Source organism: Natator depressus, chromosome 3, assembly GCF_965152275.1.
Source record: "Natator depressus isolate rNatDep1 chromosome 3, rNatDep2.hap1, whole genome shotgun sequence".
Taxonomy (NCBI): domain Eukaryota; kingdom Metazoa; phylum Chordata; order Testudines; family Cheloniidae; genus Natator; species Natator depressus.
Window position 1 is genome coordinate 26,039,850 of NC_134236.1, and position 15,774 is coordinate 26,055,623.

The following is a 15,774-nucleotide window of genomic DNA, read 5'->3' on the forward strand; positions in this document are numbered from 1 at the left end:
CAAACTGAAAATTTAAAAAGGATACAAATCAGAGAAAAAGGTTAAAAAGAAACATCAATATTATCTGTCAAATTTGCAAAATAAATAAATAAATAAATAAAAAATAAAATCAGATTCTGCCAAAACTAGCTAAGAGGTATTCTGATGTGGGGCTCCCTCAGTCTTTCCCATTGAAGCAGTGCCACTGTGGATAAATAACTAAAGAGAGTCACTGGGCCAGACAGCAAGCGAGTGCAAACATGAGAACAATTTTGTAACATGAACTATTAAATACAGCTGTTTAAACTGTATCATCCTCTGATTTTTTCCCCCTCTTGCAAGTACAGTAAAGAGTGTAAACTTCTCTTCGCTAGTTTAACACTTACATTTTCCACAGAAATTAATCAAAAACCTAATACTTTAATAGAAAAAAGAGCTGCATTAAGTTAAAATCATGAAGAGATTGTTTTGGTACAAATTATATTTTGCAATACATAATTAATTACATTTTAAACACTTAATTACTTTTATCCACAACATTTTGTAGGTAAAGAACATTTTGAAAAAAATTCAGATATAATAAGCATAATAAAGGTAAACACATATCTTGGTCTTCAGTACAAATGGTACAATTAGATACAATAATATGTAAGAACATTTTCTATGTCTAGATGTCTATTTAGAAGTCTAGCACTACCACAATCATTATTCAGTATAGGACTAAAGGTTTACTGGCCTAACAGTCTCCTAATTAGATTCAGCATATTTAATGCAAGATGACAAAACAGAAAAGTAACATTTCTAACATAGGTGAGTTTCTTCATTGGAAAGATGTCCCAAGCTTTACTTAACAGATTCACCAGCACAAGGCTATATGGTCTGTGCCAACTCATTGCAAGGGTGAGCTGAACTGTCTTAGGACTATTTTCCTCTCATATTGGTGTATGTCTTCACCAAAGTTGCTCCTGATAATGGAGTTACACAGGTGCAAAGCTTGTGAAAAGTAGAGATGAATCAGGCATTAGAAATTATATATTTCCTGTCTGTTTCACATGCCTGGACCTGAGCTGTAGGACTGAATGTGGCTCTTACAGGGATTCCAAGAATACACTAATTCCCAGCAGTGCTGGAATCTTTAATAGATATACTTTACATATCTGACCTCGATCAGCCAAGGAAGAGTGGGTTCAAATCTGAATCCTGACAAAATACTTACAAGGTATCATCCATCTATGCAGTTACAAAGGCCAAGCAAAATTCATGACTGTAGTGGAACATCCTGTGAGAACACCTCTAATGTCTAATAATCATCAGGCCCCATATTCCAAGAGGGAAAAATAGGAAAATGGTCACAAAATGGAGAGGACACTAATTTTAAATGCTTAACAATTCCAAATCTTATTCCATCAAAGCAAAAGAGTAGGAGCTGCATCTTTCTTGTTTTTCTAGGTAAAGAAAGTACAGTTCTTCTTCCAACATTCATTCAGTCTCCAAAATCAATGGGCAGTTTTAAAAACAATACCTTCAAAAGATAAAATCATGACCAAGTAAAAAGACGACAGACAACCACACAGACAATTCTGTAAGTTACCTATAGCATTGGTCTCTCAAAATGTAGTAGTCCTGACCTAGTCAACCACTGATCCCTACTCACATTTTCTAGTAACTGCATTTCATGATCACCTTTTCATATGTATACTAATGATTCTTTTGCTTCATTCCTTTATGTAGCTAGAATAAATGCTATTATTTTCAGATGTAGTTTTAATCACTCTCTCTTGCCACCTGGCTGGACCAAGGCTTGACCCTCCTAAAAAGTTACCGATCTTGAGTTTTCTGTTTAAATGTCTCTTTTCAATTCTATTTTATGTACTTATAACCTCCATTACTGTAGTGTCTAAACATCTCACACTACTTAAATATTTTTACCTTCACAAACTCCTGTGAGGAAGGAAATACTATTTCCCTCATTTTGGAGAAGAGGAACTCATGGAAAATTACTGTAAAGGAGCCATTTCTCCCCTTTCCTGGGAAATATATTGAAGGGAACTGTCCTGCAAGAGGGAAGGGGATTGATTAGTTGAGATCAGAGGTTCTCCTTCTAATTTCTACAAATTCTCTAAACCTGACATTATTGCTTCTTGATCAAAAAGTCTTCTTCATTGACTGCTAGCTATGATGAAGTCATGCATAACTTCACCTACCGCAGCAGTTCTCAAACTTTTTGTATTGTGACCCCCTTCACACAGCAAGCCTCTGAATGTGACCCCCCCCCCAAATTAAAAATAGGAGTGTGTGTTAATTTACTATTAAATTTAATTTAATTTAACAGGGGCTCAGGCCTGTCAGTCCTGCCCATTGCCAGACCCCTACATGGGCTGACAGCTCGTGACCCCCACGTAACCACCTCATGACCCCCAAGGGGTCACAACCTCCAGTTTGAGGGGTCATAACACCCAGTTTGAGAACCCCTGACCTACAGCCAATGGGGAATTCACTGGTGATCTGTGGGAAGTAGTATGTATTTTGGGATATGTAGTCCCATTGAGCTGTATCTCTGTATTAATGGACGGGAACTATTGTGTTGCTTTTTTGTTTTAAGTCTAATTTCAAGGCTCCTTTTACAATGATTTAAAATATGTCATGCTTGTAAATGAAGTTGCAATAACAAATTTAATTTTAGGTTTCCTATAATTTAACCTCTTCTGTGCTATTACCTAAAGGCAAGTCAAATCTTGCAGAGATTTCATGCTTCTTGTTTTGTAGCAAAAAAAATGCCACCAGCTACAAACATTAATTTAATTCAATTACATTTAAATAAATAAAAGTTTAGCAATAGCAATTACAGAAATAGAAAGCACCTAAAATACTCACTCTGAGTCCACTCAGCTGGCACTGATTCAAGTGGTTATTAATCCTTTTCTGGAACATGCATGTGTTCTGGCAGTTTATTACAGGACATGTCAGACAAATAAATTCAGCCACGCTGGACAAGCTCAACTGCTGAATTTATCTGGTCATTTATTTTAAAAATGCTCAAAACCACTGGTAACCAAGTATTTGTAAGCCTGTTTTAAAGTTAACACCCTATCAAGAGAGTGGAGCACAATGGGGAATTTCAGTTACACAAAAGCTGTATCAGTTTGTCTTGCTGAGGATACCTGGTAGCAGCATAGCACACTGTAACTATATTATGAGTCTATCTTTACAAGCCGAAAGGGTAATGCTTCATTAAATAAACCTTACCTCCTTTGGAATAAAATATCAGTGTTGTATATTATGTCCATGGCTATGGTGCTTATGGCAAGAAAACACTATACAGTTGTAAATGGATATCAGTGCATGTCAGCTGTACTCCAGGGACTGCATAATTTTGACAGTTTACATTTCAAACTTCAGTACCAAGTAAGCAGGACTTCACAATGCTTTTTATTAATTAGGACTATGTCAACTTAGCAACACAGTGTCTCTTGAGCTTGCATATACCAATGCTATAAATATGAGGAGAGGAACTATGTAGGAGTTTTAGACACCAAGTTAACTGTTTAGCATAATGTATTTTTTATGAAGTACTAATTGCTTTTGAGTCTTAGTTTGAGCCTTTCAGACAGAGGCAGGGGACTACCTACCCATACATCAGAGTCGTCATTTTTGCTTCGTTGCAGAGAAGAACAGGAATCTAATCTTTTAAATGACAGTTTCCCAAGCCCAATACTGTTAGCTTCCACTACCGAGGCAGGTTTTGGAGATACTTCCATTGACAAATTATTGCTAGTTATTTTTAAATTTGCCGCTTTCTCTCTCCGTTTAGTTGAAAGACTTGATCCTCCGTTACCCCTCTCTTTGGTGGTGTTTTCCTTCATCTGAGCTGGATTCGGTTGCCTCTGCTGTTTAATTCTATAAGTCTGATTTTTATCCATCATATTCCCATCATCACTGTCCTCACTAGAAGAAGGTCTCTCATGGCAAACACTCTTTTTAATGGAAGTTTTCCAAGTAGCTTGAGAACAGAATTTTCTAATGTGACAGTTATCTGTGGCCTTTGCTAACTTCAGTGATTCATCTTTGGAGTGCAAAGGCTCTGCTGCTTGACTGCTCAAACCCACAGACTTCGAACAGTTTTGTTTGGGGTGTTTTTGCTCCATTTGTAGCAGGTTGCCAGGTTTTTTGTACTGTTCCTGGTAATTTTGTATACTAGAGACCCTCAAATATTTTTCTGATAACATTTTGATTTTCTTTGTGGAGTCACTTAATTGAATTGAAGGATAAGTGGAAACAGTCTCAGGAATTGATGTTTCTTTCATTTGTTTCAACAACTGTAAAGGTTTTGGTTGCACTATGTTTAGAGACAGTGAAGTATCTTTCTGCACAGATGTCTTCAGAAATATTCGTTCTCTTAAAGGCAACTTCTGAAGCTGTCCTACCAGATCAGTAGGGATAGGAACCAAATACTCTGCTTTGCTGCAAGGATCATCGGATTGTGTAGCACCAGAATATTTTGTGTTTTCTCTTGTTTTGTGCTGAAGTGTACATGGTTGGCTTATACAATTGTTAGATGCACCAAGCTCAGACACTGAACAACAGGCAGAATCAGCATGTGCTGGTGAAATGCTGAAGGAGGTTCCTTCCCAATCAATGCCACTCAATTGCAGATCAGCTATCATACAGGAAACATAAGAGGATGATGCCTCAGGGAGTTGAGTAAACTGTGCTGCTGAAGTAAGAGAGTCACCTAAAACACTCTGATATTGAGAGTTGGGTGAAGCAGTTAGAGGAAGGGTAGATACTGGGTTTTGTAACTGCGCAATTACAGTGGAGAAATCTGCAGCTAAAAGGGAATCATTAGATTTGGAGATAATTTTCTGCTGCATTTGATTATCAGGAAAAGTTTTTAAATCTGACTTGCAATTCTGCTCAGGAAAGCTTTCACATGTAGATTGCAAATTCATCAGAGACAGAAGATCAGCAACTTTACCATCGATATTTGAGTGTTCTTTTTCTTTATTTTTCTTACCTGAAAAGACAAAAAGACCATATATAACAACAGGTGTTTCTTTGCTGTCAAAGTAAAAAACAAAAATTAACCTCAGCTGTTCAGAATTTATAGTGCTAGCAGATGAAAAAGAGCAGGGTGAGAGAAGGAGATGGGATCTTGCTAGAGCCATAATCTTCCACTGAATATGATGTATAAACAGCTATGGAAGAGCTGATGCAGTCCTGAAAATATCTTTATTATTTGTGTTATGGCAGTACTCACAGAGTGCTAAGCACTGGTCAGCTTTCAAACTTACTTCTCTGTTTTTTTTCCAAAACTTCCAACTTTTCCACTTTATAGACACCAACTATGTCAGGATAGGCAGACTGAAACAAAGATTCTTCCTCTACTGTAACCACAAAGGACTCTGTGGGCTGATCATCTGCTGTAACATAATGCTCTAGAAAATTAACAAAGGCACATTAGGGCTGAGGGCATGGAGAAAGGGAAAGGACCAAAAGCAAGAACAATGCAGTTTCCTTGTCCTTACCTACAATTTTCAAATATAAATGTCAGTAGCAGAAGATTACAGGCCAGACCCTGGTCATGCTAAGGCCCCTCTGCACCAGTCTGATGCGGGCAGTTGAGATTCTCCTATCCTGGGGGATTTTTTCATTTGAAGTAGTGCCATCATAATACAGGGGATATGCTGGGGCCAAGAAGAAATAAAACTGGAGTCCAATGTGCTGTCGTGATCCCAAGCCAGTGTAAGGGGCATCTTTGCTCTCCTCCAACTGTGCACCAAGTGCTGCTCTGACACGCCTAAAGACTGCCACAGACAACTCCTCCCCCACCAAGGGTTCATTGTTTGCACTGTCAATCTGTTTGATTTTAAAAGTGTGCGTTTTCTGCATACATACATAGAACAGTTGTCCAATCTGTACTATAGGTCACTTGTGCATATTGCTGGTTGCCCACTTCCTTTAAAGGGGATTTTTGTCCACTGTTTTTAGTTACATTACAGAATAACCCATGCGTGTACAAGACAGCACCAACCTGGTTTTTGCCATTCAATTTCAAAACAAGGAATTCCATTTTTAACACGTGTCTTGACTATCCTGTGAAACAAAAGCAGACATGGTACCAACTTCACTAAGTGATTTTGCAAAAGCAAGAAATATGAAAAATCACAAACCTATTGCAAAATTTTAATTTTATAATCCATGCAAATTAATCAGAGGGAAAAAAATCCTATTCCTCTATCAGTAGATTTAGTACAGATTCTAAAAATCAGAAAGATTTTCTTTTAAGATTGTAATTTTTTCTTTGGTGCAGGTAAATAATAAACTTCAGTTCTTGACTTTGAACATTTAAACAGACCATTAGTGAACGTAGAGGTCATAAACAGGTACCAGATGAGAATCACTGGAGAGTGAAGTCCCCTTCTCAAAAGAGATACAAAGGCAGTGATACTGAAAAACGTCCTCATACTGCCCTGCCTATTGCCATCAACCCTAGCATGTGGACGACCTGACACAGTAGTTGTGACTCAGTTCATTCACTTCTTGTGTCTCTTTGCTCAGACTGGAGAGTTTTGAGCCAGAGAGATATTGCTTGGGGGGCAATATTCATTTTGTCTGCATTGTGCAGTTTATTTAGGTGTGTGTGTGTGTGTGTGTGTGTGTGTGTACATATGCTGCCGATGTTTTTTTGTTACACTGACAGTTGCAACTGAGCAGCCATCAGATGATCATTGCCAATAGCAAAATTAAGTTGATTTGAACCAGCAACTTAGAGGTTAAAAAGTTCCACATTCTACTAACACTCCTACAAACCACTCAGTCCCTGCTTCCAATATTTCTTTGGGACAGAATTCTGAATAACCACCACTGATCCTGCAAAAACTCACCTTACCGCTTGTGCTATTTCACATCTGTGAGCAGTCCCACTGAAATCAATGGAACTACTCACAATAAAGTAAAAATGGGTAAATGTGTGCTGAACCAGGTTTTAGGCACTAATCCTGCATATATGGAAACTGGATGTGCTACACAGAAGCAGAAGGGGAAATTACTATGCTATGTAGTAGGCATAACTCTGCTCAGTAGTGGCTTTGCACCCATGCAGGAAAGGAGAAGGGTAATCAGATGTCTTTGGCTATCCATGAGGGTGCAAGATTGGTGATGAGATTGTCACAGGTACATACTGGCAATGTGTGTGGGTATATCATCTAAGCAGTGCACAGCCTCTCTGCATCCCCTTTTTTGCTGAATTGGTACTAGAATTTGATGGTAATACTGAACTGAAAGTTTAACAGAGTTAGACAATAATGATATTCGTTCTTGACAAGAAAGTATAGTAGAATTCAACAGCAAGACCATTCACTATTAGCCATAACAAGAGAAAAGCCAGTAGGTATGACAAGAACTTCAGCTCCCCAGCTGCAAACTGTTACCCACTAAGATTTATAGACCACAGGCCTGATCGTGCATGGACTTCAATGAGCAAAGACTCATGCCCATAGTGTGGTATGTCATGTATAGTCCCATTGAAGTTGAGGAGACTATGGCTAAAAGTGAGGGTGTGAAGAATCATGATCTATAAACTAACATTAAAGAAACTTCTGTACACATTTTACTTTACACTTTACTTTTGTGTAGCAGCAATGACAGAAATGTGACACTGCTTTAAGCTTTTACCTTTTTCGAAAGGCAGCATATAACTCAAGGATGAGGTAAAAGGGGGAAGTAAATTTTACTTCCTAAGTAAAAAGATTTTCTCCATCAACAAAAGTGAACAGAAACATGGAGTGAATTCAAAAACTTCACAAATTACGTTACCGTATTGCCTGCAGTTGCTCTGTATCTGTCTGACCAGACTTTCTTTTGATCATGTCATAGCGTGTCAACAGTGACAACAGTTTCTTGCATGCATAGTGTTTGGTCCATTCCATCTTCTCAAAAGCAAATCTCTGTTAAGAAACACAACCTTAATACCTTCTTACTTTGTTGTTACAGTGTCCTTAACAGTTATTTCAATGGACACTTTAAATATCTATTATGTTTTATACATCGGTTCAATACCCACCTTATGGTAAGACACTAATGACCTCTCAGTGCAAGATGGCACAATAATGGACATCCATAAGAGGATAGATATAGCAGCCTGCTCACCTGAGAATTAAGGGAGCAGTTGTATAGTAGCAGCAGGAGGAATGGGAAGGCCACATTGAAAGCTAAAAATTTTCTCATCAGATTCTGGTAACGTATCTCTCCCATGCATGTACCCCCACAGATTTTTATCACATTCCACTAGAGTACTCATTAGTGGTCCATTGTCTATACATCATTCTTGTAAACAGTGCCAGTAGTCTGAGAAGGTGGAACATCGAAACAGATCTTCTGCCCTGCCAGGAAAGGTGAGCCTTAACATTAGCCTTGGAGATGACCTAACCAAGAAGGGTATAGTTTCCAACTTCTGTACATCAGCCCCAAAACAAAATTCAGATGGATAGTTCTCTTTTATGCCACAAGAATCCACTTGATAATATTGCACATTTATGTTGCTGGGTAGTCTGTAAGTCAATCTAGAAGAGTCATTGTCCCAATGGACACTGAAATCACCCCGCACAATAAAACTGGGAGAATTCTTTTCTGGGCACAAGAACATAATCACTCACTCAAGGCATAAAGGGCTGACGTATTTCTGTGATTAGCACTAAATGGCATCACCAATCTTTGCATTGTAAATATCAGTCTCAAATTTTATCTACAGACTTTTAGACAAAGCTGTTCTACTGTAAGGTGACCTCTTCAACTGTGTTGATTAAATACAATTTCATGTATACATTTCAATTATGTGTCCTTTTGTATTGATAAGAGTACAACTAAAACACATCTTAGAGTTTGATTAAATGTATAAATGCAGAGTTCTCACTGGTAGGCTACTGGTAGTCAGCCTAGTTCAACAGCACAATGAAGGCATCATTTATAGCACTAATGCTCAGAAGAAAAATATAACATCAATATCGAAACAGATTTCTTGAAAGAAGAGACCAGCGGTTCACTTTTTTTTTTTTTTAAATAATATATGATGCAGCTCTCTTTGCTACAGATTAGCAAATGGACATTACAATGTGTCCTTTTTACCAACCCATGACAGTTGCCACCAAATTCTCTTTTATTCTGTCCAGTTTCTCTCATGTGTTCTCTGCCCGCTCTCTCCCTTGCATGCTTTCCTTCTCTCTGTAGGGTTGTTATTTTCAGCTATTTCCTGGCCCCCCATTATTTTCTCGTTTAATAGATCATCCTCCTCCTTTCCCACTAGGCAGAAAGCTACATCCTGCTCACCCCTATAGAGCTATCTATTAATGGTCCAGATCTGTAACTACTGTAAGTCATACTAGTTACACTGAAGTCAGTTGTGCTGTGCTGTTTTACACCAGATGAGGATCTCACCCATTGTACTGGAAAACAGTGTTAATGATACATTGATCTCTTTCTCTCTCACGCACACTGTAGGCTGATAAAAATCTACATCCACTCACATAACCTCTGGGGAGCATGCCAGGGCAGATCTTTGAATTTTTGGGATGATGGACTGTCCCAGAAAAGCCTTTAAATTTGGTAGGTGGCAATTCAGAACTGGTAAGTGAGGACCAGCTGCCATAACTCAACTATTCAGGACAGGATGTGAAAAGGAACTTCATATCTAGCTAAAGCTGCAGTAGTTGTGAGTGACCCTGTTTTCCTGTTTCTCTCACTACATTGTCCCCTTCTACAGCTATTCTAAGGCCTTAATTTCAGATTTCCAAACAAATATGTATATTAAGGTTGTAGCAAGGTTCTTTCATTCTTCCCACTGATAAAAGTTACTAATTAACATTAATATTCTCAAGTGCATTGCATACTAACAAATGCAACACGTCAAAGAGCTGGATTCTCTACGTATCATTCTGTACCTGAAAGGACAATAAATTTGGCCTCTGGCACTCCATTATCCTGACCAGCTTGTTTTTGTTTACAAGAAATTCTTCAATAACCTTGAAATAAAGCAAAAAGAGGACACTTAGAAGAAAGTTAGCTGAAAATCCAATTCACTAATTCAAAATGAACCTTTAGCAGGCTTTTTAGTTACCTCAGAAAATGGAAAGCCCTCACAACCTCTAGCTTTTCTGCAAGTAAAACATACACATTAGGAATAGGATAGAAATGTGTGTGATGCAGGACTTGCATGCTCAACCTGCACCTGAAAGCAATGAGGAGCAGTTCATTTTGAAGACATTCCTACTTTCTGATATTGTCCTCCACTGCATTTGTCTGTTTCGCTCGCTCTGAACAATGCCACTCACAAGGGCAGCAGTATGGGTAGTCATGGGGTTCACAGTACTTAACACTTCCATACAGTTTACATCCACTGAGCTTATGGTCCTTACAAGAGCCTACAGAAAAAGGAAGAAAGAGAACGAGATGAACCATGTTTCCCAAACTACACAAGTGTTTCATAAAGTTGAAAGAAAAGGAGTACTTGTGGCACCTTAGAGACTAACAAATTTATTTGAGCATAAGCTTTCGTGAGCTACAGCTCACTTCATCGGATGCATTCAGTGGAAAATACAGTGGGGAGATTTATATACATAGAGAACATGAAACAATGGGTGTTACCATACACACTGTAACGAGAGTGATCAGGTAAGGTGAGCTATTACCAGCAGGAGAGTGGGGTGGCGAGGGGGAACCTTTTGTAGTGATAATCAAGGTGGGCCATTTCCAGCAGTTGACAAGAACGTCTGAGGAACGGGGGGGGGGGGGGGGGAACAAACATGGGGAAATAGTTTTACTTTGTGTAATGTGACACATCCACTCCCAGTCTTTATTCAAGCCTAAGTTAATTGTATCCAGTTTTCAAATTAATTCCAATTCAGCAGTCTCTCGTTGGAGTCTGTTTTTGAAGTTTTTTTGTTGAAGTATTGCCACTTTTAGGTCTGTAATTGAGTGACCAAAGAGATTGAAGGGTTCTCCGACTGGTTTTTGAATGTTATAATTCTTGACATCTGATTTGTGTCCATTTATTCTTTTACGTAGAGACTGTCCAGTCTGGCCAATGTACATGGCAGAGGGGCATTGCTGGCACATGATGGCATATATCACATTGGTAGATGTGCAGGTGAACGAGCCTCTGATAGTGTGGCTGATGTGATTAGGCCCTATGATGGTGTCCCCTGAATAGATATGTGGGCACACTTGGCAACAGGCTTTGTTGCAAGGATAGGTTACTGGGTTAGTGGTTCTGTTGTGTGGTGTGTGGTTGCTGGTGAGTATTTGGGGGGCTGTCTGTAAGCAAGGACTGGTCTGTCTCCCAAGATCTGTGAGAGTGATGGGTCATCCTTCAGGATAGGTTGTAGATCCTTGATGATGCGTTGGAGAGGTTTTAGTTGGGGGCTGAAGGTGATGGCTAGTGGCATTCTGTTATTTTCTTTGTTGGGCCTGTCCTGTAGTAGGTAACTTCTGGGTACTCTTCTGGCTCTGTCAATCTGTTTCTTCACTTCAGCAGGTGGGTATTGTAGTTGTAAGAACACTTGATAGACAGAGACAAACACCTATAAGATCTCTGAGGGGTTGGAGCAAATGCCGTTGTATCGTAGAGCTTGGCTGTAGTCAATGGATCGTGTGGTGTGGTCTGGATGAAAGCTGGAGGTGTGTAGGTAGGAATAGCAGTCAGTAGGTTTCCGGTATAGGGTGGTGTTTATGTGACCATCGCTTATTAGCACAGTAGTGTCCAGGAAGTGGATCTCTTGTGTGGACTGGTCCAGGCTGAGGTTGATGGTGGGATGGAAATTGTTGAAATCAGGGTGGAATTCCTCAAGGGCTTCTTTTCCATGGGTCCAGATGATGAAGATGTCATCAATGTAGTGCAAGTAGAGTAGGGGTATTAGGGGACGAGAGCTGAGGAAGCGTTGTTCTAAGTCAGCCATAAAAATGTTGGCATACTGTGGGGCCATGCGGGTACCCATAGCAGTGCCGCTGATTTGAAGGTATACATTGTCCCCAAATGTGAAATAGTTATGGGTGAGGACAAAGCCACAAAGTTCAGCCACCAGGTTTGCCGTGACATTATCGGGGATACTGTTCCTGATGGCTTGTAGTCCATCTTTGTGTGGAATGTTGGTGTAGAGGGCTTCTACATCCAGAGCGGCTAGGATGGTGTTTTCAGGAAGATCACCGATGGATTGTAGTTTCCTTAGGAAGTCAGTGGTGTCTCGAAGATAGCTGGGAGTGCTGGTAGCGTAGGGCCTGAGGAGGGAGTCTACATAGCCAGACAATCCTTCTGTCAGGGTGCCAATGCCCGAGATGATGGGGCATCCAGGATTTCCAGGTTTATGGATCTTGGGTAGCAGTTAGAATACCCCTGGTCGGTGATCCAGGGGTGTGTCTGTGCGGATTTGTTCTTGTGCTTTTTCAGGGAGTTCCTTGAACAAATGGTGTAGTTTCTTTTGGAAATGGCCCACCTTGATTATCACTACAAAAGGTTGCCCCTGCCCCCCTGCTGGTAGTAGCTCACCTTACCTGATCACTCTGGTTACAGTGTGTATGGTAACACCCATTGTTTCATGTTCTCTGTGTATATAAATCTCCCCACCGTATTTTCCACTGAATGCATCCGATGAAGTGAGCTGTAGCTCACGAAAGCTTATGCTCAAATAAATTTGTTAGTCTCTAAGGTGCCACAAGTATTCCTTTTCTTTTTGCGGATACAGACGAACACGGCTGCTACCCTGAAACCTGTCATAAACGCATATACATGGGTATATCACCAAAGCTGCCGTATACAGAGCTAAGCACACTAGCAATACTGAGTAATAGTTACAATAAAAATCAGATTTTTCTTGTTAGTTCAAATGTTGCAGAATGTTATTCTGGAAAATTCTCTCTCTAAAGGCCCACAAATATCATGCATACGTGAGATAGTGAGAAAACTGTGGAATGAAAGACTCTCTCTCTCTCTCTCTCTCTCCCCCCTCCAAAAAAAAATATTCTTGCTGTAAGCAGCATTGGGTTTGAACAGAGTCCTTGAGACTGAATGCCACTTTAAAAATAAAATCCAGACACAGTGAGAGGAATAGCAATACAAATCTTCTCTGCTAATATATCTCAATCCTGTCAATGGAGGGCCTGCCAGCATGAATGACTGAGTCGTTCAGTCTCAATGTCAGTTCAGTCTTTGCCCTCTTTCTTGACACTGCCAAAAAGGTACCAACTATGATGGCAGTTTGTGATGTATACACCAGCCCAAACTAGACCTACAATACCTAACAGCAATTCACTGTTAACAACTTCTGCACACAACAGGGCCTAGGCTTGTACCAGTGGCCTGCTGGTTAAAAAAAAAAAAGTTCTTACTCCATCACCAATCCTCAAGAGAGACCTTTTATACTTTTTAAAGAAAGATAATCCAGAAGTTGAGACCTGCATAAAAAGCAATGTTTAATGCAAGTGATTTAAAATATTTTAAAGGGCATTATCCTTTTTAAAAAGGTATTATACTTATAAGGCTCCAGAATGCAGGGCAGCATCATTACCCAGGGGCGCTGATTGGGGGAGCAAATAAAATGTATCTCAAATTAAAACAAAAATCTACCCCTTTTCATACTGACCTGGATGATGGCACACAGAATAATGAGTCATCTTGTTAACTGTTAGAGCAGATGCATTACCACATTGAAGCTGTCCTTTCCATTGATCAAACCTAAAATTATATTAGAAACGTTAATGTAATGCAATCCCATAGCTTATTCATGCAAAATCTACCACTTAAGTTAAATATGAGGGAAAAAAAATCATACCATCTAATTCATCCTCTTAAAACTATTCAGTTTTCCATTACACAATTTGTTTGCAGTAAATGTACTTTTGAGTATGTACTATGGATTATTGGGATGTCTAGCTTTAAGACTCATTGGGGCAACAGGGCAAGTCATACCAGACAACATTAGGATCTAAAGTCCATTAAAGTCAACGAGAGTCTTTCCAAATTACTTTTGTGGTCTTGGGATCAGGATCTACCTGCTCTGATCCTGCAAACATGTATACGTGTGTTGTTGTTTGCAAGAATAGGGACTAGGAGTTAATGCAATTTTAAGCAATAATTAACTTTAAAAAGATAGTTTGCCTGGCAGAATGTATTGTTTGAATACACAGCTGATCATCATGTAAGAAATTTAATATTTTGTTTCCTTAAAAATTAAAACATGAGTAGTGTAGAGACTCAGGTTCAAAGTGCATCATAATACTGCCTTTCAATAAGATAATTTAAAACCCCGAAATATTTTAGGAGACAAGACAAACTTTAACTTTACCTCTGGAGTAAACTTTGACCTCGCAAAGTCTCAATTAACTTTAAAGCCTGTTCTTTTCCAACTCCTGGCACTCCCTTTTAGAGAGAGAGAGAGGGAAACATGGTACATATTAAAGTTTAAACTAATGTAAAACACTGATATCTGTTAGGTGTAATATAACACGATTTTGTAGTCTTTCACACAAACTGCATCCCAAATGCTTTACAGAATCCATGCATTAAAAAAGAAAAAAGGAAAGAAATTCAGAGGTATGGGTGGGGGTACAAAAATTGGTTTTGACTAAGATTTGAAATGACCAATAAGACAGACACAAACAGGAAGGTAGTTTTAAATGACAGGAGCTGCAGAAGAGGGTCTTGCACTAACAGAAGAAGAGAGAGGTGGTACCAGTATTAGATGACAGGAAAGTAAAGTAGAGAAAAAACATAGTGACAGACAGGAGCAATTTCAAGAAGCGTTGTGTAAACCAGGAGGGTAATTTTCAACTGTGTCTCCTGATGTGACTGGAAAGACAATCAAAAGAGAAGGTCACATTTGTTTACATGTCTCAGTAGGGGAATAACATTCTCATCAGCAGAGGTCTGAGAAGCTGGGACTTTGAGGAGTTCCACGGAGAAGGGAGCTTCTATTGTCTTGATAAAAAGAGATAAAGGCATGGGTTTGGATTTCAGAGAGACAGTACACACCATAATGTATTCACAATATTGTTGAAGGGGTGGAAGACAGGCTAGCAGAGAGGCCATGGAGGGAGCTGACAGCCCGGGCTCTCAACTCTGCTCCTTGTCGGGAGCCCAGCTGCACCATGGGCTTCCAGCTACCTGCCAGAGCTCCTGCTTCTCCGTCAGGAATGGGGCAGCCACCTGGGCTCTGAGTGGGGAGCCCAGGCAGCCAGCAGCAGCCCAGCTGGGAGTGGGGAAGACTTTCTTGTCAATTTCATAGCTCCAGCAGAGAGCTATGAAATTGACAAGAATGACAGCCAACAGCCAATGTAAGTAACCCAGTGTCTACATGGACACCGTCACCCTAACTACACCGACATAAGCCCTGCGTTTCTCAGGGAGGTGGAGTTATTATGTTGGTGTAGTAGGGCACTTACATGAGTGGGAGCAAGGCTGTAGTGTGTACAATGACATAGTTAGGTCAATGTAAGCTGCCTTATGTTGACCTAACTAACTGTGTAGTATAGACCAGGGCTTAGAGACATTATGCCATTGATTTACAAGAAGAATTCCACATTATTTTTTTAAGCACTGAAACCAATGGCATGATATGGCCCTTAAACAGTCAAATGGCCAAAACAGAGTTGTTTTGAAATCATGCTAAAGCAGAGATTTACGTCCTGATTCACCCAAGCACTTTAAACACACGCGTAAGTGCTTTGTTGTATTGGAGACTTAGATGAGATGACAACTCAAAAAATTAAAGCGAGAGGCCTATAAGAAAAAAAAAGTTTGGTAAAAAAATG

The 15,774-nt window shown here is 39.6% G+C and overlaps 1 protein-coding gene across 1 annotated transcript in view; it reads right to left on the bottom strand.

Annotated features, from left to right (window-relative positions):
• Positions 1-690: 690 nt before the first annotated feature.
• GEN1 (GEN1 Holliday junction 5' flap endonuclease) overlaps positions 691-15,774 on the bottom strand; it is a 34,044-nt gene continuing 18,960 nt past the window's right edge. Inside the window, exons 6-15 of the mRNA XM_074946800.1 lie at positions 14,310-14,383; positions 13,608-13,699; positions 10,244-10,394; positions 10,091-10,127; positions 9,915-9,995; positions 7,795-7,925; positions 6,011-6,072; positions 5,271-5,414; positions 3,609-4,993; positions 691-2,033 (exon numbers count right to left, since the gene is read on the bottom strand). Coding sequence (XP_074802901.1) covers positions 1,977-2,033; positions 3,609-4,993; positions 5,271-5,414; positions 6,011-6,072; positions 7,795-7,925; positions 9,915-9,995; positions 10,091-10,127; positions 10,244-10,394; positions 13,608-13,699; positions 14,310-14,383 — 2,214 coding nt within the window. The 3' untranslated portion in view covers positions 691-1,976. The remainder of the gene's footprint in view (positions 2,034-3,608; positions 4,994-5,270; positions 5,415-6,010; positions 6,073-7,794; positions 7,926-9,914; positions 9,996-10,090; positions 10,128-10,243; positions 10,395-13,607; positions 13,700-14,309; positions 14,384-15,774) is intronic.